This window comes from Loxodonta africana, chromosome 3, assembly GCF_030014295.1.
Source record: "Loxodonta africana isolate mLoxAfr1 chromosome 3, mLoxAfr1.hap2, whole genome shotgun sequence".
In the NCBI taxonomy this organism is placed as follows: Eukaryota; Metazoa; Chordata; class Mammalia; order Proboscidea; family Elephantidae; genus Loxodonta; species Loxodonta africana.
The window spans coordinates 47,360,702-47,385,084 of NC_087344.1; the positions used below are offsets into that span (position 1 = coordinate 47,360,702).

The 24,383-nt window shown below is 40.4% G+C and overlaps 1 protein-coding gene across 19 annotated transcripts in view; it reads left to right on the forward strand.

Annotated features, from left to right (window-relative positions):
- The window catches only part of VPS13D (vacuolar protein sorting 13 homolog D), a 273,955-nt gene that overhangs the window by 95,261 nt on the left and 154,311 nt on the right, over window positions 1–24,383 (forward strand). For 14 of the 19 annotated variants that reach the window (XM_064281295.1, XM_064281302.1, XM_064281299.1 and 11 more), the window contains 13 exons: window positions 1,411–1,516; window positions 2,518–2,670; window positions 5,232–5,367; window positions 6,666–6,713; window positions 6,937–6,966; window positions 8,731–8,881; window positions 9,075–9,285; window positions 14,231–14,478; window positions 15,791–15,982; window positions 16,297–16,423; window positions 18,041–18,183; window positions 23,087–23,217; window positions 23,449–23,624. In XM_064281295.1, coding sequence (XP_064137365.1) covers window positions 1,411–1,516; window positions 2,518–2,670; window positions 5,232–5,367; window positions 6,666–6,713; window positions 6,937–6,966; window positions 8,731–8,881; window positions 9,075–9,285; window positions 14,231–14,478; window positions 15,791–15,982; window positions 16,297–16,423; window positions 18,041–18,183; window positions 23,087–23,217; window positions 23,449–23,624 — 1,852 coding nt within the window. The remainder of the gene's footprint in view (window positions 1–1,410; window positions 1,517–2,517; window positions 2,671–5,231; window positions 5,368–6,665; window positions 6,714–6,936; window positions 6,967–8,730; window positions 8,882–9,074; window positions 9,286–14,230; window positions 14,479–15,790; window positions 15,983–16,296; window positions 16,424–18,040; window positions 18,184–23,086; window positions 23,218–23,448; window positions 23,625–24,383) is intronic. The other 5 variants (XM_064281296.1, XM_064281300.1, XM_064281297.1 and 2 more) reach the window with 3 other exon arrangements.

A 24,383-nucleotide genomic window follows, 5' to 3' on the forward strand; every position in this document is an offset into this window, starting at 1 on the left:
TCTTCTCATCAGCTTGTGGTTCTGTGTCCCGACTCAGACCACACCGCACGGGCATTGGTGCTGATAGACGGCTCCCGAGGCAGCCCTCTGGCCATCCTGGCCTTGCGCTTCTCTGATTTCTTACAGCATTTACAGACAGGCCAACACTCTAGCATTTGATTAGTTAGAGTCCTGTAATGATCAGTGTTCCTCTTCAGTTTACCCAACTAGAAGCTCTTTTGTGAAAAGAAGATTTTATGCTCCTTTTGAAGCCTCCATCCAAACCAAAAACCAAACCCACTGCCGTCGAGTCGATTCCCACTCACAGCGAGCCCATAGGGTTTCCAAGGCTGTCAGTCTTTATAGGAGCAGACTGCCCCGTCTTTCTCCCACCAAGCGGCTAGTAGTTTCGAACTGCTGACCTTTCAGTTAGCAGTGATTGCTGTAGTAGCATCCATTAAAAAAAAAAAGCAAAACCAAACCTGTTGCCGTCAAGTCAGTTCTGAGTCATAGTGACCCAACAGGACCAAGAAGAGCTGCCACATACGGTTTCCACGGAGCGCCCGGTGGATTTGAACTGCTGGCCTTTTGGTTAGCAGCCATAGCTCTTAACTACTACGCCACCAGGGTTTCCAGTAGCCACCAGTAGCTTCCATAGTACCCACCATATACTAGGTGGTCGGTGAAAATGAACTAAATTTTCATTTAAAAAGCTTTAGGATGGGATAGCTCTGGTTTTTCAGAGAGGGGGAAAAATATAGAGAACAGGGAAGAATGTTTTTATTTTGCTAAATCACAGTTCAGCTTATATGCATAATATAATGTTTGTTTGAAGAGAAGTATTAACATAAAGGCTTTTTGGGCAAGTTTAACTAAGTATGTGTGGTATATCTTGCCATCATTTGGCTTACCGATTTAGAATGTATTTTTGGGGAGTAATATTGGAGAACAGAATCTTTCCTGTTCTTTCTATTTCTGTTTTTTTCTCGATTCCAGCCAAGTTAGGTCCTAATACCTTCCTTCTGGAGGCTTTATCCATGAGAGGTGTGGGAGAATTGGTGACTAGCAGAGGTGGTCACATGTCACAACTGGTTGTCAGAGGGTGGGACCAAGTCATCCTCTACCCACTGCCATCAAGTCGATAGTGACTCATAGCAACCCTAGGACAGAGCAGAACTGCCCGTAGGGTTCCCAGGGCTGTAAATCTTTACGGAAGCAGATTGCCACGTCTCTCCCGTGAGTCATGCCTTAACAGGCAGCAAATACGTGGACCTTCTATTTGTCCTATCTTTACACCTGTGGCAGTTTCTTCTTTCCTCCACCTTTGGCCCCTTTGCACAAGAAGCAATTCTGGGCGGTGTCTCCAGGTACGGGGAGGACCTTTGCCACTCAGATACAGGCATGTGCTAACAGCCTTCTTTTTTTTCTTAGCAGAGGTGAAGACCCCCAAGCGTCGGCAGCCCTTTGTCCCTTTTGCTCTCAGAAATCACACGGGATGCACTTTGTGGTTTGCCACCCTGACCACCACGCCCACCAGGTAAGGAGCACCCAGTCTGTTGCTCTGAGCCGTCTCTGCCCCTGAAGCCTCCTGTGTCCTAGCCCAGCAGAGCAAGGGTTATGTTTGGATCAGTCACTTACCATGTTGCTGGGATTTCTGATGGAGGTTCCGATTCTGTGTAGAATCTGTAGTCAGAGAAGTAGGTCTTAAGTCTGAAATACCCAAATTATGATCTTGATCCTGGAATGCATTACACTTAAAGTAAAAGTCAAGCAGATTAAGGGCATGAGTAGGACGTGTGGATAGGAGAGTCTTTCTGCCTTCCCTCCTCAGTCTTTTTTTAAACCTTCAGCCTTTAAGTAATGGTATATGGTTATTAAACCAAACATTTTTTCATTCTTCTTCCAAGACTGCTTTGAGAACATTTCTCCCCAAAAAGAATAATCTTCCAAACCTAAAACACACTTCAGCCCAGATGGAATTGGGTGGAGTTTAGAGAACAAATGAGAGTTTACCTAAGCCAAGTGAGAACCTCTGTGACAACTTTCTGCCTGTTGAGACCTTGGCTCAACTTTGCAAATACACGCTGATCTTTCCAGTTTAGGTAATGAAGTAAGTAACACAATCCACTGATTTGAAACCACATTTCTCCTGCATCCACAAAGTGTAATAATGCTCTGAAGGTGAAGAATTGTTTTTTGTTTTTTACTTAGTTTAGGTCTGTTAAATTCTGGATGGTAACTTACTGCTACTTTTTAAAAATCATGCGTTAGTTTGCATAGCACCCTGTGTACCAAACTCTACTGCTGCTGGTGGTGAGTGATTTTGTAGTTGTAGCTTTCAGCCATATTCAAAGTTGCCAGTAAGTTGTGACTGACCATGAAGGTGACTTTAGTTCCTGCCCTTGTAGACCATCCTTTACAGGCAGATTATATAGCCTTATTGTTATTCCTGGGAGGGCTTGGAGCCCAGCACAGAGGTCTATGTAAGAGAGTCAGGGAGGAAGAAGGACGATCTGATACCATCTGATTTGGTTCCAGGGCTGCACTGTCTCACAGTGGGAGTCCAGGGCTAGTTCCAGAAGAGAATGGAACATTGCTTGATGATGGCCACAATGTTAGTGAATGGCGAGAAGTCCTCACTGGTGAAGAGATTCCCTTTGAATTTGAAGCAAGAGGAAAGCTAAGACACAGGTAAAGCAGGGTTTATTCTTCTCCCTTAAAAAAAAAAAAGTTATTCACAATAGCCAAAAGGTGGGAACAATCCAAGTGTCCATCAACAGATGAATGGATAAACAAAATGGGATTTGTAATACAATGAGTATTATTCCGCCATAAAAAGGAATGAAGTTCTGAGACATGCCACAACATGGATGGACTTTGAAAACATTGTGCTAAATGAAGTAAGCCAGACACAAAAGGACAAATATTGTATGATTCTCTTTATCTGAAATATCTAGAATAGGCAAATTCCTAGAGATAGAAAGTAGATTCATGGTTCCCAGAGGCTGAGTGGGGGAAGGGAGGCATTGGGGAGTTATTACTTAATGTGTATGGATTTTCTGTGGGGTGATGAAGAAGTTTCGGAAATAGATAGTGGTGAGGCTTGCACAGCATTGTAAATGTAATTAATGCCACTGAATTGTACCCTTAAAAATAGTTAAAATGGCAAATTTTGTTATATTTTTTCTATAATAAAAAAATAAGTATCAATGACTGCCTTCTCACTTTTCTTATTGATGACTTTAATGTTTTCTTTTTAAAAGATATTTTAAAGGTGAGTGTTTCCTTTTTAAAAAGGTAAAGATTGCCTTGCTATCTTGGAAATACATTTGAAATGTATTTGATGTGTGAGGGTGATAACCTGTGTGTTTCACATAATTTCATTGATGCATAGACAGGCTATATAATAATTCTCAAGTTCTTTGCATCCTGGCCTGTTTTTCATGATGTCACATATTCTTCAGAGGTTCCTAAAGCGTGTTGATTTCAATTTTAAGATACATATATGCTGCATAGTACTTTTAGCAAGCAGAAGTTTTCAGGAAGTAAAGCCAACGATGATTAGATGTTCTGATTCAAGAAGAATAAGAGTAATTCACCTAGGGAGACTGCCAGCTGATGAACTCCTGACATAGCCAGCCAGAAGACTAGAGGAAATGCGAGAGAAGGTGATGTCCAATTACTCAGAGATTATAAAATGTCTAATAAAGTGTCCCATTATTTGCAAACATTTTTAAATGGAAGGCCTACCCAGTGGGTAGTGAATAGGTTAAAAAAAAAACAGAACCTGTTTCCATCGAGTTGATTTTGACTCATAACGACCCCATAGACAGCGTAGAACTGCCCCATAGGGTTTCCAAGGCTGTAATCTATACTGAAGCAGACTGCCGCATCTTTCTCCTGTGGAGCAGATGGCGGGTTCAAACCGCCAACCTTTTGGATAGCAGCTGAGTGCTTTAACTGCTGTGCCACTAGGGCTCCTTTTGTGAATAGGTTAAGATTTAGTATTTGAATAGGTTAAGATTTCAATATTTGAACCTCCTATTTGCTTTCAAGCTGAGCTGAAATTTAAGAACTTGGCTCCAGCCTTCTATGGTCATATGCTTCTCATGGTGCATTAAGCCTTTGTGTGCAAACCTGGTCCCAAGTCAAACACTTCTTCCTTTTGTGCACCTTCATACCAGTACATACTACTCTTCGTAGCAAGGACACTGAACACATGGGCCCCCAGGGATTTTGCAAGAAAAAAATGTTTGAACAAAGATCACTCTGCTGGGTGCATGGGCCTGGAATCTATGTTAGCGTTTCCAGAGATGGTGTGCATTTTCCTGTTCTTCTATGAAGATTTCAGAGAAGCTAACTATGGAACAGTTGGCAATATTTCTCAGTCAGCCTGTCTCTCTGGTATCAGAAAGGGTTTGACCTCTTTGTCACTTCTGTTTTTTTAGTTTCTCTGTTTTGTAACCCATTTCAAGCTCCACTGTTCTGCTTGGATTTATCAAAATAAATGTCTTCTCTAGCTCCCCCCCCCCCCCACCCCACTTTGGCACACTCTACCTTACTCCCTCCTTCTCCCCTTCCTGTCAGCCTCAAATTCACTTCCCCGTTTCAGGCTTCTGGCTTGAATTAGGCAAAATCTAAAATAGAATTAAACGTGCAATTTCCTCCTGTTCCTCCTGTTCTGCCCACTGCCTTCTGCTCCAGTTTTGGCCGAGCACTTCAGCCCTAAAACTCTGAGGGCTCTGTCTCACATAACCTGTCTACAGCCATATGGGGCTGGAGCCAAACAGCTAGATGTGGTTCTAAGAGAAGGAGGACATTCAACAAAGGAACCAAGAAGAGTTGTTGTTTTATGCGTTTCTAAGGGTATGGTTGTGTGATTAAATTGTCAGCACAGCATTTTTACTACCCCACTGAAATGATTTTAGCTGATGTCACTGTTTTATAAATTGGTGAGGGGGCTGATGGTGGAGCGACATGGGCCGGTGTTACGAGCTTTGCATGATTTTTGTGGTAGGAAGGTAGGTGCCCCTGCAGTCTTGCGCAAGCTTTACAGATCTTTCAATCTGTGTTGTAAGTGCAAAACCCAGTTAAAATATTCTCTTGATTTCCTTTGCATTATGTACTCCCCAAAAGGTTTCGCCACCTGGGTTTTTATGTCATAGTATAGTCAATCAGATTGGAGACTTTGCTTGTACTTTTCTTCCCTTCTTGAGTGTGCTTAATGTCACTTTCTGTGTTTCACCAAATAGACACACCCATGACCTCCGGATTCATCAACTGCAAGTGAGAGTAAATGGCTGGGAGCAAGTGAGCCCAGTGTCTGTGGATAAAGTTGGGACCTTTTTCCGATACGCAGCACCAGACAAGAATTCATCGTCTTCTACGGTGCGTGACTGTAGAATGGGTATTTAATGGCATCACTGTGCCGTGGCCACAGCCCTTAAAGCCAAGCAGTCCAATGATTAAACATGTAATAGCCTGGCTTTAGTGAAATGTTCTTTATTTCCCCCTAGACTTAAGATTAGGAGCCCTGGTGGCTCAGTGGTTAAGCACTCGGCTGCTAACCAGAAGGTTGGTGGTTCAAACCCACCAGCCCCTCAGTGGAAAAAGAGGTGGCAGCCGGCTTCTGTAAAGATTTACAGCCTTGGAAACCCTACGGGACAGTTCTACTCAGTCCCATAGGGTCGCTATGAGTCGGAATGAACTCCATGGCAATGGGTAGACTTCATATTATTTCAGCTCAGTCATAGGCACTGGTAGCCAATATAGAGATAAGCCAGGCAGTGGTTAATTTCTGTAGAAAAACAAGGTTAAATTGGTGTTAACACATAACAGCTCGCCTGTGGAGATCCATTGCATACTCAGCTGACCTGACGGGCAGCTCACTGGCCTGCCAAGTATGTCTGGCTTTATTTCACACATTGTCTTTCCTTTATACACTGTCTCCTTTACATTTCTTATAACACTGCTCCTTTCTCCTTCTTGCTGTGTGTCCTCAAACCCTCCCCAGTGGCACAAAGACAGATGTCCCCTGTCACTTTATTTCTGATCACACGTACTCTTGCACACCTTTGCCCTAACTTTACCCCAGCCCAGGAGTAGGAAGGCCAGATGATGTAGGTGTGTGTCATGGAGCCCGGTGTCCTGGCTGATGTAGCCACTGTGGGTGCTCCCACCCAGTCGTCGTTTGCACCTCACGGGATAATTGCAAACCATTTTGGGTAGCCAGTCACGAGTAAGAAAGAGAAGATCTGCCAGAGATGTTGCAGCTTTCCTCAGGCTTGCTTTCTTCATGAGAAGTATTCCTGGGAAATGCTGTTCTCCAAGTCTTTGTTTCCGTCATTCCTCTCTGATGCCTGAAGTTTCTTGGAAAAAGCTTCTTTCTCTCTTACTTTGCTGCCCCACATTCATGTCTGTCAATGAGAGGCCTAATTCCCCCCCTCCCCCATAGATACCATTCTAGCGCATTGAAGTTTTGAATCCACTGAATGGTTATAAAGTGAAGACAGTGTTGCTTTTCCCATATCTTCAAAAATAAGATGTTTTATCTTCATCATAAACCACACTTTACCTGAGAGTGTTTACAAACACCACGCTTTCAAGCAAATGATATTGTGATTGAATTTAGTGATGCCTGTTATCTTAGGTCTGTGCTGACTCTCTAACTTTTGGAATCCTTTTAGATCGGCAGCCCAAGCAGCAGAACAAATATTATACATCCCCAGGTTTATGTGAGTATGATTTCCTACTGTCAGCTATGTTTACTGAGTGTACGTACCGTGCCTGGACCATCACCGATACATATTTCTTTCTTTCTTTTTTTGGTAGTATGTATGTAACAAAACATATGCCATTTCGATATATATTTCTTGATGATCAGAGGACTTTATGCCATATATGTGATTTGGAATTTCTCTTTGCCCTTGTTGATTAGTGATTACCTTCCTTTTACAGGAACTTGCAAGAAAATGTTTTTCACCTAAGGTTGGTATGTGAAACTGAGTATTACAGGGAATGAGAAGAAAAGGCAAATGTGGCCATCCAAGGTCTCCTTTTCCTTTTAAGTTCAAGTATAAATCAACCCTTGCATGGCTATATGCATTCCATAGGTTTGGGTCCAAAGGTCATAAATGTGTCTAAGAATGAAAATTAGATTTTTTTTTTCTTGTTTGGCTTTTGAAAATCATCATATGATGACATTAAGAACTGTATTCTGGTTTTTGCTTACAACTTCTCCCTGAGGATAGTAGGTTTTGAAATGTGAAATTTCAGGCAGGCCTGGAGGCAACAGTATTAAGGTTTAAAATGATTGTTCTTGGGCCTTGGCTTTAGTGGGGCATTATTACATGGGCTCAGTAGAAGCTTGAACTTTGGTGATAATTGTGACCAGGATTGAGTCCCTCTGAAAACACTCCAGAAAATTATAGTTTGCCCTTTCATTTGGACTTCCTGGAAGTCTTGGTTCAAAACATGGAGCTCTTCATTTTATGGGTTTATTAGGTTGGTTTTCACATACTGTTTGTTTTAATAAAAAGTTGGCAGTATGAAAAGCTTAGATGTGGAGACATTTGTTTCTCTAATAAAAAAGCATTGTCAGTATGTTCTGGACACTCATTCTAAAAATAATAGTTTTAGAAGCTTTCTCTTTTGGTGTACCTAATTTGGAATTTTATACTTTTTTTTTTTTTTTAATTTCTGGCACATTGCAGCAACAGAAAATGTGTTCATTGAATATGTGAACGAACATATGGAAAGAAGAAAGCAGTGGCTGCAACCCAAGACCAAAAATAAATAATTTCCCTCCACTATATATTGAGTTTCTGAGTCTCAGTGTGCTGTTTATAAAAGAGTGATTATTGAACAGAACTTAGAAAGTTATTGTGAAAAAAGAGAAGCTTGTTTTTAAAGTTCTTTGAAATACAAGTGTTAGCTTTTCTATAGGCAGTCATCTAACAGTGCCTGGACCTAGAGAGTAAATTTTATGACATTTATGGGGGGAAAAAAATCGTTCCTGTGAAGGGCACACCAACTACAGAGAACTCTTTATTTATACACCCTTTAGATTTTATGAAGATAAGTTTTAATTTCAAAAGACTTCCTTCTATTTATATATGGTCATTTATCCAACCCATTATTAGTGTTCAAAGAGTGTTTTCTCACTTTAATATTAATCTAGGAGAAAAATACCACACAAGGTAAATCATTTAATGTTTTGCAAAATTCTGCCTAAATGTTTCTGACCTTTTAGTTGTTTTGGATGATCTTCATTACATTCTCTTCCAGTAGAGTTGAAAACAAGCCCTGTTCACAGTGTCAGTATAAGGACTGATGCGTAGGAACCCAAGGACATTATGAATCAAGGAGAACCTCCAGCAGATACTTTCTTACTAAATTGTAGGAAGTCTGGAAGATTTGATAGGTTATCATAATGGTCTTAGGTGAAGTTCCTTATAATGAGTCTAGGGGCCTAGGACTGGTTTTCTTTGTGGTATACTTTGTGCTATCACATCTGAGTAGATTATTTTTTATAGAAGTATAGAGTTGGCTATTTTTGATACTGTAAATGTATAGCATGTTCACTCCCATTAAAGCTGAGTGATTTCAAGGTTTAGTAAATGTAATTCCACTGGAGGACTGTAGTAATAATAAGATGCTTGTAAGACGCTTTTGATTTAGGCATTCTGATTAGTATTGTTGCATGTTGTTTCAAAAGCATAGCTATGCCCCTATTTTTTCTCTTTTTCACAGTTCTCGTCTCTCCCACCTGTCCGGGTGGTCTTTGCAGTGACTATGGAAGGCAGTGCTCGGAAAGTGATCACTGTCCGCTCAGCCCTCATTGTAAGGAACAAACTTGAGACACCAATGGAGCTAAGACTGGACAGCCCATCAGCTCCAGACAGTAAGTTCTGAGTGTCTAGAGCGTAGTAAATGCTCAATAAACACTTGCTGGCCGTTGTCAGGGCCCTTTTTTCCCAGTGGGTGTCTTCCCAAGCAGTCAGTGCATGTAGTCTGTCTTCCTTTTATGCTGAGCTGTGGTCCCTTTGGGGTGGAGGACCATCGCCTCACAGCGCTAACGCTTATTTCTGTGGCAGAGCCAGTGGTGCTTCCAGCTGTCATGCCAGGGGATTCCTTTGCTGTGCCTTTACACCTCACTTCTTGGCGGCTACAGGCTCGGCCCAAAGGATTGGGTGTTTTCTTCTGTAAGGCTCCCATTCACTGGACCAATGTAGTGAAGACCATGGAGGTTAGTAGCAGCAAACGAGAGTGCCACTCTATGGACACGGAAAAAAGCCGATTCTTCAGGTATGCATGACCACTGCAATGGCATGTAAATATTGCCCACCCCCTTTTTTCCTTTCAGGTTGACTATATTAGCATTCTTTCTCTGATAGCCCTTAGTGACTCAATTGTGCTTATTTAAAACCCAAAAGTTTTTATTCCTTAAGTTCTTGTGTTAAGAGTTCATAAGATATACATGTAGAAATTGCTGAAGTGGTGAATAGTTTGAGAGGTTTTTCATCACGATAAAAATTAAAAAAAAAGGTCATAAGAACTCAAGGGTTAACCCTTGACAGGGGTGGGGAGGTTGCTTATTATCTAATATTTATGGAGAAATAAGCAACAACCATACTACTCACACTACAAGATTAGAAATGTGTATGTACGCATGAGCGTAAAGAGAGAACATGTAGGGAGGAAAAAAAACAAAAAACCACCAGTTCCCTTTCCTAAATTGGGAATCAAAATTTGGGTTTGAGAATTTTTGAATAAGACATTTCAAAGGAATTTGGATGAAGGTTCATGTACCTAGTATTGTAACCATCAGACCCCTGTTTTGCCCTTCTGAAGAGTACATGTCATATGTTGCTAGATTCCATGTTGAAAAAATTACTGGATTGCTATTGCTAGATCTTTCTAAACTTAGGTTGTAAGTCTAGTTTAGGTTCTAAGATTAGTGATTATGTGCTTTAGTTTTCTTTATAATGAAGATAGGCATTTCGTTTAAACTTACAGAAGAAGTACAAGAATAGTATAAAGAAATCTAGTAGACCCCCTAGTCAGCTTCGCCAACTGTTAACAGACTAAAGGGGGAAATAGATAAATACACAGCTCTTGTTGGAGATTTAAATATTTCCCTCTTGGTAATTTATAGAGGGGAAAAAAATTCATAAAGGTCTAAAAGATTTAAAAAATACTGTCAGTCAACTTGTCCTGATTGGCTTTTGTAGAACTCTTCACTCAACAACTGAAATAAGATATTACTATAAGAAAACTACGGACCTGTATCCCCCATGAAGAGAAATGCAAAAATCATTAACAGAATACTAGCAGATAAAATCCAGTATGTGGGGTTTATCTCAGGAAAGTAAGGTTAACTTAATATTTGAAAATCAGTAAATGTAATTCACCATATCAACAGACTAAAAGTGAAAAAACATGATAAGATCATCTCAGTAAATGCAGAAAAGGCATTTGACAGAAATCAGCACTCATTCATGATGATGCTCAGCCAATTAGGAATTGAAGGGAACTTTTTGTTCTATTAAAAAAAGACATATGAAAAACCTACAGGTAGACATCATACTTAATGGTGAAACATTTTGCTCTTTTCCCTTACGATCAGAAACATGACACTCTATTCAACATCACAGTAGTAGTCCTAGCCATTGCAATGAGGCAAAAAAAGATAAATTAGAAAGCGTAAAGATCTGAAAAGAAGTAAGGCTGCTATTTGCAAATGACACAATTGTGTATGTAGAAAATACCATGGGATGTGTAAGAAAGTTACTAGACCTAGGAAATGATTTTGTCAAGATTTCAGGGTTCAAGGTCTATATACAGAAATGAATTATATTATTCTAGCCACCGGAAAATGCGATTTTGAAAAAATATCATTTGCAATAGAATCACAACACATTAAATACCCAGGAATCAATCTAATGAGTGATGCCTTCTGTGCTAAAAATTACAAAACTTTGCTGAGAGAAATTAAGGAAGACCTAAATAAATGAAAAGACATGCCAAGTTCATGGATTAGAAGACTCAATATTGTTAAGATTTCCATTCTCACTAAATTGATCTACAATACAACACAATCCCTGTCAAAATTCCAGTCGGCTGTTTTGAAAAAATAGACAAGCTAATTCTAAAATTTATATGGTAGTGCAGAGGATCTGGATAAAGCATTCAATGACATCTTGAAAAAGAACAGTTGGGGGATGTACACAGCCTGGTTTTGTGGCTTACTATAAAGCCACAATAATTTAAGACCGTGGGTTATTGGCATAAAGATAGAAATATAGATCAATGGAAAAGTAAAAAGAATTCAGAAATGGGCACATACATATATGGTGACTTGATTTTCAACCAAGATGTCAAGTCAGTCTAATGGGGGGAAGGAAGTTGACCAAGCAGATATTGCTGGAACAACTGGATATACATATGGAAAAAAGAAGCAGCCCTGGTGGTGCAACAGTGAACGCTTAGCTGCTAATTGAAAGATTGGCAATTCTGACTCACCTAGCGGCTCCATGGAAAGAAGCCTTGGCTATCTGCTTCTGTAAAAATTACAGCCTAGAAAACCCCATGGGGCATTCTGCTTTGTCACATGGGGTCACTATGAGTTAGAGTCAGCTTGATGGCACCTAACAACAACAACAACAGCATGGAAAAAATGAACCTCAACCTCTATCTCACTTACTAAATAAAAATTAATTAGGGCCATAGACGTAAGTGTAAAACTCAGAATTGTAAAGCTTTAGAAGAAACAAAGCAAAATGTCCTTATGGCCTTGGGATAGGCAAAGATTTCTTACATGGGCAACACTAAACATCAAAGAGAAACTTGATAATTTGGACTTTGTTAAAGTCAAAATTTTGGTTCATCAGAAGACACCAATAAGAAAATGAATAGACAAGCCTCAGAATTAGGAAAATAATTCAAAATTTCTGTATAATATATGACCCAGCCAACCTACTGCCATTGAGTCGATTCCAACTCATAGTAACCCCATAGGATTCCTGAGGCCATAAATCTTTATGGAAGGAGACTGCCACATCTTACTCCCGTGGAGCCGATGGTGGTTTTGAACCACCGACCTTTCAGTTAGCAGTCAGCCATCACCAGGGCTCCTAGAATATATGAAAGATTCCTAAAAATCAACAATTAAAAGTTAAACAACCTGATAAAAAGAATAGGCAAAAAATTTGAATTGACAGTTCACAGAGGAAGATACACAGATGGTCAGTAGACACCTTAAAAGATGTTCAGCATCATTAATTATCAGGGAAATGCAAATCAGAACCACAGTGAGTAGCCTTTTACTCTCAGTAAAATGGCTAAAATAAAAAAGACAACATCAAATGTTGACAAGGATATGGAGCAACTGGACCTCTTGTACAGTAGCTGGTAGGAATGTAAAATGTTACAACCACTTTGGAGAAACGTTTGGTGGTTTCTTATAAAAGTTCGGAACACATCTGCCTGTGACCCAGCAGTTTCACTCCCAGGTATTTACCTAAGAGAAATGAAGGTATATGTCCACAAAAATACTTGTGCAAGAATGTTCGTGTTAGTCCTAAACTGGAAACAACCCAAATGACTATCAGCAGGATGACAGATAAATTGAAAATTGTATATTCCTAAAATGGTATACTAGTAAAAAGGCAATGAAAAAGAATGAACTGCTGATGCAATGAAGTTTTTTTAAAAATAATTTATTTTATATTTGTTATTGTTGGGAATATATATAGCAGAACATATACCAATTCAACAATTTCTACGACATTGATTACATTCTTTGAGTTGTATAACTATTCTCACCCTCTTTTTCCAAGTTGTTACTCCTCTGTTAACATAAACACACTGCCCTCTAGATTTCCTATCTATGAGTTGCTGTTGTCAATTTGATCTACTAGGTTGTGCCATCCAGTTGGTTCCAACTCATAGCGATGCTATGTACAACAGAATGAAACATTGCCTGGTCCTGTGCCATCCTCGCAATCATTGTTATGTTTGATCCCATTGTTGCAGCCATTGTTTCAATCAGTCCATCTCGTTGAGGATCTTCCTCTTTTTTGCTGATCCTCTACTTTACCAAGCACTATGTCCTTCTCCAAGGACTAGTCCCTCCTGATAACATGTCCAAAGTACGTGAGACAAAGTCTCACCATCCTCACTTCCAAGGAGCACTCTGGGTATATTTCTTCCAAGACAGACTTGTTGGTTTTTCTGGCAGTCTGTGGTATATTCAGTATTCTTTGCCAAAACCATAATTCAAAGGCATCAATTCTTCTTTGATCTTCCCTATTGTCTAGCTTTCACATATGTATGAGGTAATTGAAAATACCATGTTTGATCCCCTATAAATAGATCTTAAAAGAGCACAATGTTCAAGGCATACATTCTTTACTAGTTAAGCTAAACTATTGTTTGGTTTTGAGAAGGCTTCAGGGGATATTTTTGGTTTAAGGTTTAAAGATTATCTCGGAGCAGTAGTTTCAGGGATTCATCTAGCCTCCATGGCACCAGAAATTCTGAATTCTATGAGAATTTGAAATTCTATTCTGCACTTTCCCCCTTTTGATCAGGATTCTTCTATAGAATCTTTGATCAAAATGTTTAGTAATGGTAGCTGGGCACCATCCAGTTTTTCTGGTCTCATGGCAAAGAAGGCAGTTGTTCATGGAGGCAATTAGCCACACATTGCATATCCTTCTTCTCTTCCTGACTCTTGCTCTTCCTGTCTTGCTCCAGGTGAAGAGAGACCAATTGTAGTACATTGGATGGCAACAGTGAAGTTTTGATTCTCAAAACTTTATGTTAAGCAAAAGAAGCCAGATACAAAGAATAGTACATACTGCATATTCCATTTAGTTGCAGTTCAAGAACAGGAAAAACTAATCTATAGTGATAAATATCAGAAAGTGGTTGCTTGAATGATAGGAGAGGATATATATTATAAAGGGACTCAATGGAACTTTCTGGGGTAAAAGAAATACTGTATTATTTGTTTAGATGGTGGTTATAGGGGTGTATGTAATTGTTCAACAGAAAACTGAACATTTTAAATCTATACTTTATTGCATATTATGCCTCAATGAATACATTTGGATTAAAAATTACAAGTATCTTCCTGAATTATTGAACCATTTTGATGTTGTACTTTCTCATAGGCAGCTGAGGAGAAAAAAGTTCAAGTTTTTCACTCAAGCTGATGGTTTTCACACCATTTTGTCTTTCTTCATAGGTTTTGTGTGGCTATAAAGAAAGAGAATTATCCAGATTACATGCCCTCAAACATATTTTCTGATAGTGCAAAACAGATTTTCAGACAGCCCGGGCATACCATTTATCTCCTGCCAACTGTGGTAATCTGCAACTTGCTACCTTGTGAACTTGATTTTTATGTTAAAGGAATGCCAATTAATGGAACACTGAAACCTGGCAAAGAGGCAGCTCTCCACACAGCTGATACATCCCAGAACATTGAACTGGGTAAGAAATCAGTCAAGCCATTGTTTGTACTAATGCCGTGGAAATAACAACGAGTATTTCATAATTATTTCATAATGTGAATATTTTGTAAACATCTTGGAGAAATTTGGTATGTATATTTCAATACAGTAGCTAAAAGGAATTGATGCAATTAAAAAAAAAAAAAACTACGAAAATTGTGTAAAGACAAAACCAAGCAAATCCACAAGATTCACAGAGGAAGCACTCAGCAGAGTCTTTTTCTTATGTTGCTTACTCATGTGACTATAGGGAAGTCATTTAACCTTTTTAAACTGTGCTTTTTCCTAGCTGTGTTGTTGTTGTTGTTAGTTGCTGTCAAGTAGATTCCGACTCAATGGCAACCCGATGTGTGTACAGTAGAACTGCCCTGTAGCGTTTTGGAAGCATGTTGGCAGGCCTGTCTTCCGAGGTGCCTCTAGGTGGGTTTGAACCACCAACCTTTCAGCTAGTAGTCGAGTGCTTAACTGTGCGCAATGAGCAAAATCATATGCCCTTTCTTCTCTTTTCATAGAAAGAAAAGCACCTACTAAGTAAGCATAAGCATACACTGTACTCTGGGCGTTATGCCAGGTATTTTCACGTACATGATCTTATGTAATCCTTACAGCAATAGGTATTTGTCCCATTTTACTGATGAAGAAACTGACATTTGGAATGTTTATGCGTGAAGTAATTTTCAGTTGTAAGGGTGAATAAAGTCAGGGTAGAGAATCATTATTATATTTGCAGCACTCAAAGCAGAAAGGTGCTTCTGGATTTGGCAGGAAGTAATTTTCTTAAAGACTTGTTGTTTTATGCTGTTGAGTCAACTCTCACTCGTAGCAACCCCATGTGACAGAGCAGAACTGCCTCCATAGGATTTTCTTGTCTGTATCATATTTTTACGCAAATAACACGCACCTTCTATGTTTGTTTGCCAACCTCTCCCTCCCCCCTCAAGGTATTTTAGTAGGTATGTTATGCTAATTTTTTTTATAGCAACATGTAAAAAAAAAATTGGCTTGATAATCATAGCTATTATTGATAGCTTCCTTGGTGTCCCTATCTTCTAATTATGCGGCTTAGACTCCGTAGTGTGATTTCCAGGCCCTCTGGTTTGCTTCATATTTATTCTCACCCTAGCTAGAGGAGAATGGCTATTCTAATGAGTTTTTTTTTTTTTTTTTTAACCAGTTAGATATATAGTTAGTGGTTTTTCTAATAAGAAACTAAAGCCAATTTAGTTTGGCTGTGGGCTATTTTGAAAAAATAAGGTGAGGACCCAGAAAGATAATGACTATGTCTTCTCTAGGGGTATCACTGGAGAATTTCCCAGTCTGTAAAGAATTACTCATTCCACCTGGAACCCAAAACTATATGGTGAGAATGCGACTCTATGACATCAACCGGCGGCAGCTAAACCTCACCATCCGGATTGTGTGTCGAGCAGAAGGATCTTTAAAGATCTTCATTTCTGCTCCATATTGGCTGATTAACAAAACAGGTATGTACAGGGGCTGCTCAAGTAGACCTTTGGCGTTGGTTGTGGGAATTCAGATTTATTTGCCCAGCTAACTGAATGGAGCCAATGTAAATAGATTACTTCAGCAGTCCAAGCTGCTGAAACTTTCCTGCTTCCATAATAGGTGCTTAATCATGGTCAAAACTGTCCTTTTAGACAGTGAACTGAGCTCACTAAGTAAATTCAATTTTCACTATTCTCCCCCTTGACAATTTTTTTTCCCCCTTTTTACCATTTGCATCTGTCTTGGATAGAATGGATGGGATTGATGTAAACTTTTCCCTTCTTGCCTAAAGGGTTACCACTGATCTTCAGACAGGACAATGCAAAGACAGATGCTGCAGGCCAGTTTGAGGAACATGAGCTGGCCCGGAGCCTGAGCCCTCTCTTATTCTGCTATGCTGACAAAGAGCAGCCAAACCTGTGAGTGTGGTTATTTATGGGAAGGGGAAATAAGCTCCTAGGGAAGGGAAAAAATTAGCAAAGGCTATAGTATATCTGTGTAAGTAGAAATATACTGTAGATAACAATCCTAACTTGGCAGGGGAATAGAACCATGACCTAATGGGATTTTTTTCGGATCTAATTTCTGTGTTATTTGATATGGAAAATAAACCATTTGGTTGGTTTATAATGGAAGCAAACTAAGCTAGTTTTATTTTACATGTATTGAAGTAGTTCTCCTATTCATAACTCTGCCAACAAAGGGGAACCCACATGGTTCCCCTTCTCTTTTCTGCACAGTTTCTCTTTCCCTGTAAGCTTTAAGCACAGGCGGAGGAGCTAGCATGAGAGTGGAGACAGACTAGCCCTTTGGTAAACCCTGTCTCCATTAATCCAATCCAGATCATCTTGAATAAATTTTTAAAATCTATCCCTTTTACCCTTGAAGTAAAACGTGCCATTTCAAGATCTCAAAGCACTCATTGCGTGTTTAAATGTGGGGGAAAGTGAAAGTCATGAGGGCTAGATAAACGTGTCCTTTTAAAGTGTGATTGGAGCAGTAATTCAGTTTTGTCCTTGATTTTCACTTTCTGCTTTCTGTAGGATTCTTCCGATTTTTAGCCCTAATCCAAAGATAAATGGGCATCTCTGGTAATGCTAAAATGCCATACCTAGCTTTATGCTGAAAGCTTAAAAGGAAAAGTTACAGAGTATCCCACATCAGTGGGTACGGATATATTTGCCAGGGAGGCTAGAATCTAGCTCGGTGCTGGAGTCCAGAGAGAGGATCAACTGGGGTGCTGGACACGGTAGGAGAGATAGACAGCCATTTGACATGTTCAGCAAGCTCAGTCTCACTTTTTTCCTGAAAGGATTTTGAAATTTTTAGGTTTTGGATTTCACGTTTGGAACACAGTTTGGTTTATCCATGGAGTTCACAGTTTCCAAAGCATTTCTATATAGACCATCTCATTTGATTTTCCTTGTATCCCAATGGATTAGGCAGGGCAGGAAATATTGTTATATTTTAAGATGAGGAAACTGAGGCTCAGAGAGAGTTACCTGCCCAAGATTACCTTGCTTGTTAGTGGTAGAGCTGGATCACACATTTAGAATTACGTTCCCAAAATCTGTGACAAGACACTGGTGAGCTTAACAGTGCCTTGCCGTTCTAACGGTCCTAGTCCTTAGAAGTCACAGACCATTAGCTGCCTCTTCTGTGCACCCTTTTCTTCTGCTGCTTTCATGATTTCTTGAAACACCCGAGTCAGGAAAATATCAGTTTGGTTTGAATCTTTGTTTTGGGGGGAGGATAACAGAAATTATTGTAATTTCCCATGTTCTTATGCTCATAGAGTCGTAGTGTTTTCTCCTAATGTCTTTAGTTGTAGATGTTAATACATTTCATGGTGTTGTTCTGTGGCTACCTCTAAGACCACTCTTGCTCTGTTTGGGGATCACCTGAGAGTAAGAAAGAGTGTCAATATTAGAGCTCCAATTTTGGGTGATAGCTACATTTTTGTGTCCTGGTTATACTAGTTTAGATATGACTTTCTTATGGATGAATCTATACCTCTTTGCTTTTCTGCCCCACAGCTGCACGATGAGAATCGGAAGGGGGATTCATCCCGAAGGCATGCCAGGCTGGTGTCAGGGCTTCTCACTGGATGGTGGTAGTGGTGTCCGAGCTTTGAAAGTCATCCAGCAAGGAAATCGCCCGGGGCTGATCTATAACATCGGTGGGTTATGTTTGGGGCAGGGGGAGATTCAAAACCATTAGCTAATGACCTCAGGCTTGGAGGAATCAGCTGGCCATACGTTTTGGCCTGGCTGCAAGTACTGCGTTTCTCATTTGGCATTGGGTCAGGTGTCTGTTATTTGAATGCTAGATTGAAGTCAACGCAGATCTGTTCTCCTAGGGATCTACCAAAACCAAACCCACTGCCGTCGAGTTGAATCCGACTCATAGCGACCCTATAGGACAGAGTAGAACTGCCCCACAGAGTTTCCAAGGAGCACCTGGCAGATTCAAACTGCCGACCTCTTGGTTGGCAGCCGTAGCACTTAACCACTACGCCGCCAGGGTTTCTAGGGATCTACAGAGCCACCTAAATACTGCCCTTTTGAGGTCCGGGGCTCTGTTTAATTTCAAACTCGCCTGTGTTAGGGAAGTATCAGTTTGGCTTGAATCTTTGGTGTTCAGGGGAATAATAGGAGCACTTAGAATGCTTTTCATCTTCCAGGCATTTCCCACGCATTCACTAAACCTTGCAAACCCTAAGAGGGTAAGAAGCATTGTTCTCCTTGAAACTGAAGCAGAGGTTAAGTGACTTGCCAAGATGCAAAGGGGACGTCTGGGTTAGAAATAGGATTGGCATTTGAGGCTAAAAATACAATAAAATGCACTTGGTGGTTAAAGTAAATGGAAGCCCCCAAATTATTTTAGCTCTTGAGGGTAGGAAGAATGAAGAGGGGAGGGAACCGACCCCACATACCTTATAGCCATCTGAGGACACTCAAAAGATTTTTTGAAGGATTAAGATTAATTTGATTTAAATGTGCCTCCATCCCTGCGTGGTGCAAATGATTAAGTGGCTCGACTACTAGCTGAACCCACCCAAAGGCACCTCAGAAGGCAGGTCTGGTGTTCTGCTTCCAAAAGGTCATCACTTTGAAAACCCTATGGAGCAGTTCTTCTCTGCACATATGGGGTCGCCATAAGTCAGAATTGACTCCATAGCAACTAAGGACAATAAACAACAGGTTTAAAATGTTAGCAATGCATCCTTCTTTTGGTATATAATTTCCAAGGATCTCAAAGCACTGGGTAGTCTTGAGCTTTGGAATGCTATTTACACGTGAGTGTCCAGTAGAACTTTCTATGATGATGGAAATGTTCCACAGGCATGCACCGCATAGCATAACATTCGGGCAACAACCGACTGCATATAGGTCTGTTTTGTCCCATAAGATTGTAAAAAAGTTCAGAAATCTCATTACGGGTCTTTGCTAAGTACTGTAGATCCTATCTTTGACTCTCACTAGCTCTCCAGGTCCCTTGTCAGCCTGGCCCTGAGGCAGCAGGGGGAAGAGGTCCTGGTGCCCATCTGCAGCTGCCTATCCCACCACGCTTACCTCAGTCAGGGACTACCAGAGCTGCTGAGGGGGATGCCCAGCGAGGCCATTGCCCTACTCAGCCAGGGTGCCACCCAAGACCGTGGCACCTCAGTGGTAGTGGCAGCCTCTGAATGGTCCAGTGGTCTGGGCTGTGGTGGTGGTGAGACGGAGGGGCAGGAAAGGCGGCTGAGGGAGGAGACTGAAGGGGAGGGGAGGGTGGGGCTGCCAAAGCCAGACAGGGAGGAAGGAAGAGGAGGGAGCCAGCGGTGCACCTGGAAGGCTGCAGGCTGGACAGCGAGTATGTGCCAGGCTGGGCTGAGCCGAGCATGACTCTTGGAGATCCGCCGTGACCATGCAGGACCTGCAGCAGTAGACTCAGTTTTCCTGCAGTCCCTAGGCGCAGGGACGGTGGCATGGTCCTGGCCCTGCTTGGTGACTGCCCTCTGCCCCTCTCTCCTGTACATAATGTGGTGTTTGCACAACATCTGAATCACATCATGTCTTATTTCACAGGACATATTGTGGATGTTAAGCAATGCATACCTATATTTTGCGATGTCCAGTGTGGCAATGTGACTACTGAACACTTGAAATGTGATTAGTGCGACTGAGGAGCTTAATTTTCCATTTAATTTTAGTTAACTTATATTTAAATAGCCATATACATCTGCTGGCTACTGTATTGAACAGTGCAGTTATAGAGTCATGTTACAGAAGGAAAAACTGACATGGTAACATTTAGATATTTATCCTGGATCCCATGGGGAGTCAGTATATGTTGAAGTGTTTGAGGATTTATTAGTAAAAGAGTCTTTTGCAAATATAGTTTTCAGATTTTTTTTTTAATGAATTTGTATTCATTCTCCTTTGACATGGAACCCGTCTTAAAGTTGACATTACAGTTTTTAAAAGAAGAAGTAAGCTTTATTTAATTCTCCAGCTGAGGATAGTTTTCTTTATTTTTCTCACTTTTGTTTTCTCCACCCCTTGAGCAGGCAAAAGCTGCCTCATGCTGAGTTTGGCTTTCTCCTAGGGTATCTTGCCCCTGATAGGTTCCAAAGCAAGCCACCATAGGTTGGCTGAAATTAGGTTGGAGCTATAGTTGGGACAAATTCAGGGGATATGAGTTGGAATCGACTTGACGGCAATGGGTTTGGTTTGGTTTTATGGTGCTTGCTCCTTTTTCAGCACCTGGCACTAAGGAACTGCAGACTTTTTGCAGAGGCAAATTGAGCAGTCCAATCAGAAATGCACAGTGATGGCACATATAAACACATATGTGCAAGGAACATGCATTAAAGCTTATAGCCTTTGTCTTTAGGGGCAAGAGTATGATTTGAATTTTCTTATACCACCAAAGAATGGAGTAGAGGGAGTGGGCTAAGACAGGACTTTATAATTCTTAAGGATTATGAGATCTTGGCATGTATTATCAAGGGAACTTATGATATCTCTTATTTGAAAGTTTTGAGGGATTGGACAGATAACCTGGCTCCCTACAGTAATGTTTAAAGCACAGTCCCAAACTGAAAAGCCAGGGAGGGGCTTGCCAGTGAGCCTCCCATGTACCTCCAAAAACAGGGATTTAGTACATCTTATGAGCTGTTGATTTGTTGACTTGCTTGCTTTGGACACGTCTGGAAGGATCAGTTGATAGAGGAGGAGGGAATGTTTGGTGAAGGACAGGTCCAGCAAGGTTGAGGGAGACCCTCAACGAGATGGATTGGTACAGTAGCTGCAACGATGGACTCTTGAACATGCTGGCGATTGTGAGGTTTTACTGGGGCAATCTACAGTGAAGAAGGAAACAAACAAAACCCGCACCTTTTTTAGAAACTCGAGTGTGTCTGTACCGTTCTAGGATACTGTAGACTTTTTTTGTGATATCAAATTGAACACATCCTTTGCAGGCAGACTTGTATTGGGATCAGGTAACTATGGTGGTCTGTTTCTGACCCTTAATGCTTTTCTGTATATCACAGAAAGAAAAGTGATCGGGTCTAGCTCCTTATCCCAGTGTAACATAGCGTGTCTTAGATAAGGAGCTTCAGAGATTTTTTTGTTTTTGTGAATTGTTCCGCCTTTTAAGTATTTTTTTTTTAGGCTTATATTTAAAGAAAAATCACACTTTTCAAACTTGTACAAGTGAGTTATGGAGTTAACAGATTGAAATATTTATAATTGGGGTTATATTGGGAAGTTTAAGACACATAATTGTCATGTTCTGATGTGGAGTCTTCTATTTTAATTGCTCTCTTGCTAACTTATTGACTGCTGAGTATGGTCTTTGTATATATCCCTTCATGATATAAGTAAGTTGCAGGAGGATGCTGGCTCTTGAGTCGGGCTGCCTGGGTTTGAATCCCAGCTATGCCACCTACTAGCTGTGTGACCTAGGGCAAGTTACTTAGCTTTTCATGCCTTAGTTTCCTCATCTATAAAATGGAGATAATTAAAATACCTAACTCTATAAGGTTGTTACGAAGATTAAATGTGAAGCCTTTGGTAGACGTCCTGGCAGATATTAAGAGCCCAATAAATATTATTATAGTTATAATTCTTTTCATAGTTTCTACTATAAATATTTTTTTATCGTTGTATAATCAGCGCTCGACCCAGTGCCTTGTGTATATAGTCACTGTATTTATTGTCTGAATGAATGAATGGTTGATTTCACTGAGTTTTGTATTTTTTCACATTACCGTCATCAGAGTTTTTAAGATACATCAGTGCTATTTCACGTTTTCTTTATTTGTGACCTGGTGGTTTGAGATTTCCTTTTGATTATAACCTTCTTTCCTTGGTATGTGTTTTGTTTGTTATTTTTTTTTCCAGTACATGGTAGATGCTGAAAACATTTATTTTGTGCATGAATGAATCCTTGAATATTTAGCATTTTGTTTAAGTTTCATTCTTTGGCAGTAGGTTGAAAGGAAATACTAGAGAAGAGTCAGTTGAGTTCAGGACAATGCAGTATCCAATTATGTAACCTGAAAATTCCACGCTGTCCTCAAAAAGGGCAAGTTCTCTAGGGCGGAATTTTATGTCCCAAGCACAAACAGAAATGTATCATGTAAAACTGTCTTAGTAGTCAGCTTCATAGGTGGAAGCCAGAAATATCTGTGACTGAATGTCTGTATACTTTAATTGCTATTATAATGGTACATACTGATGTATCTTAAAAACTCTGATGACGGTAATGTGAAAAAATACAAAACTCAGTGAAATCAACCATTCATTCATTCAGACAATAAATACAGTGACTATATACACAAGGCACTGGGTCGAGCGCTGATTATACAACGATATTGCCACTGAGACTTCTAGACCAAAATGGGAATAAGGAATAATACTTTGAGTGGAATTGCTGTTTTCATTCTGCTCTTGGGAGGTGTGATATCCTCTCTGGGTGATATAATTGTTCTCTCAGAGAAACCAAGTAATTGTGGAGGCTATTTATTTTTGTCAGACCATGAATTTTCTTTCTTCTGATTAATTCATGCAAGTGGTTCTTGTTATTCACAGGTATCGATGTCAAGAAAGGCCGTGGTCGATATATTGACACCTGTATGGTCATCTTTGCCCCCCGTTACCTGTTAGATAATAAATCATCTCACAAGCTTGCATTTGCACAGAGAGAATTTGCCAGGGGACAGGTAAGCAGTTTGCTTTTGAAGAATGATTAGTCCTTATTTAATAGCATAGTGAGTTTTAGTGTCACGGCTTATCTCCCCATCAAGACTGTTCCGTGATGGGAATAACCATTTTGTGCCCTTGGTACTCCAGGTAGCTTTTGGTACAGGGCAAGGCTCACAGTCGGTACTTAGTAAACATTTGCTATCTTGACTTGACTTGTTGACTAAAGCCAGTGATCCTGTGTGTTTTAGGGAACAGCGAATCCCGAAGGTTACATTTCCACCCTTCCTGGTTCCAGTGTGGTGTTCCACTGGCCTCGGAATGACTATGATCAACTATTATGTGTTAGATTGATGGATATTCCCAATTGTATTTGGTCTGGAGGCTTTGAAGTCAATAAGAATAATTCCTTCCATATCAACATGAGGTAAGTTCAGAGACTGTATTTAGACCAAAAATAGCCTTGTTCGAGGTGTAGCGAAGCTTACAGACTAAGACATTAGGAAGAAAGGCCTGGCAATCTCCTTCTGAAAATTACCCAGTGAAAACCTTATGGATCACAACAGAACTTAGTCCGACTTGCTTGCTTTGAACACATCGTCTGGAGGGATCAACTACTAGAGGAGGAGGTGATGTTTGGTGAAGTAGAGGGCCAGCAAGGGCAAGGGAGACCCTCAATGAGATGGATTGGCACAGTAGTTGCAATGACAGACTCTTGAATATGCTGATGATTGTGAAGATGACATAGGACCAGACAGTATATCGTTCTGTGTACATAAGGTTGCCATGAATCAGAGTCGACTTGATGGCAGCTAAATATCTTAAGTAGTGTAAATTGTAAACCATGCTGCTCTTCATGAAATGAGCATATATATTTCTGACTCAGACAAAGGAAACTTAAAAATTCCAGATAAGTTTGAGTGAGCATTTTGATGGAATGAGTTAAGGGGCTTGTTGACAGTTTGGACCATCGTGCGGGTTCCTGTGATCTGGCCTAAGAGGTTACAGGCTGAGGGGTTGAGATGTCAGTAGCACTGAGCTGGTGTAATGATTACCCACAATTCTGAAAATTTTGTCTGCATGTAGATGATAGCCATGGTTCCCAATGTTTTTGTCTGTTCTTACACATTTATACAAACTCTTCTCTCATTTGATGTTGTTCCAGTAAGTTGTTTGGCTTCCTATG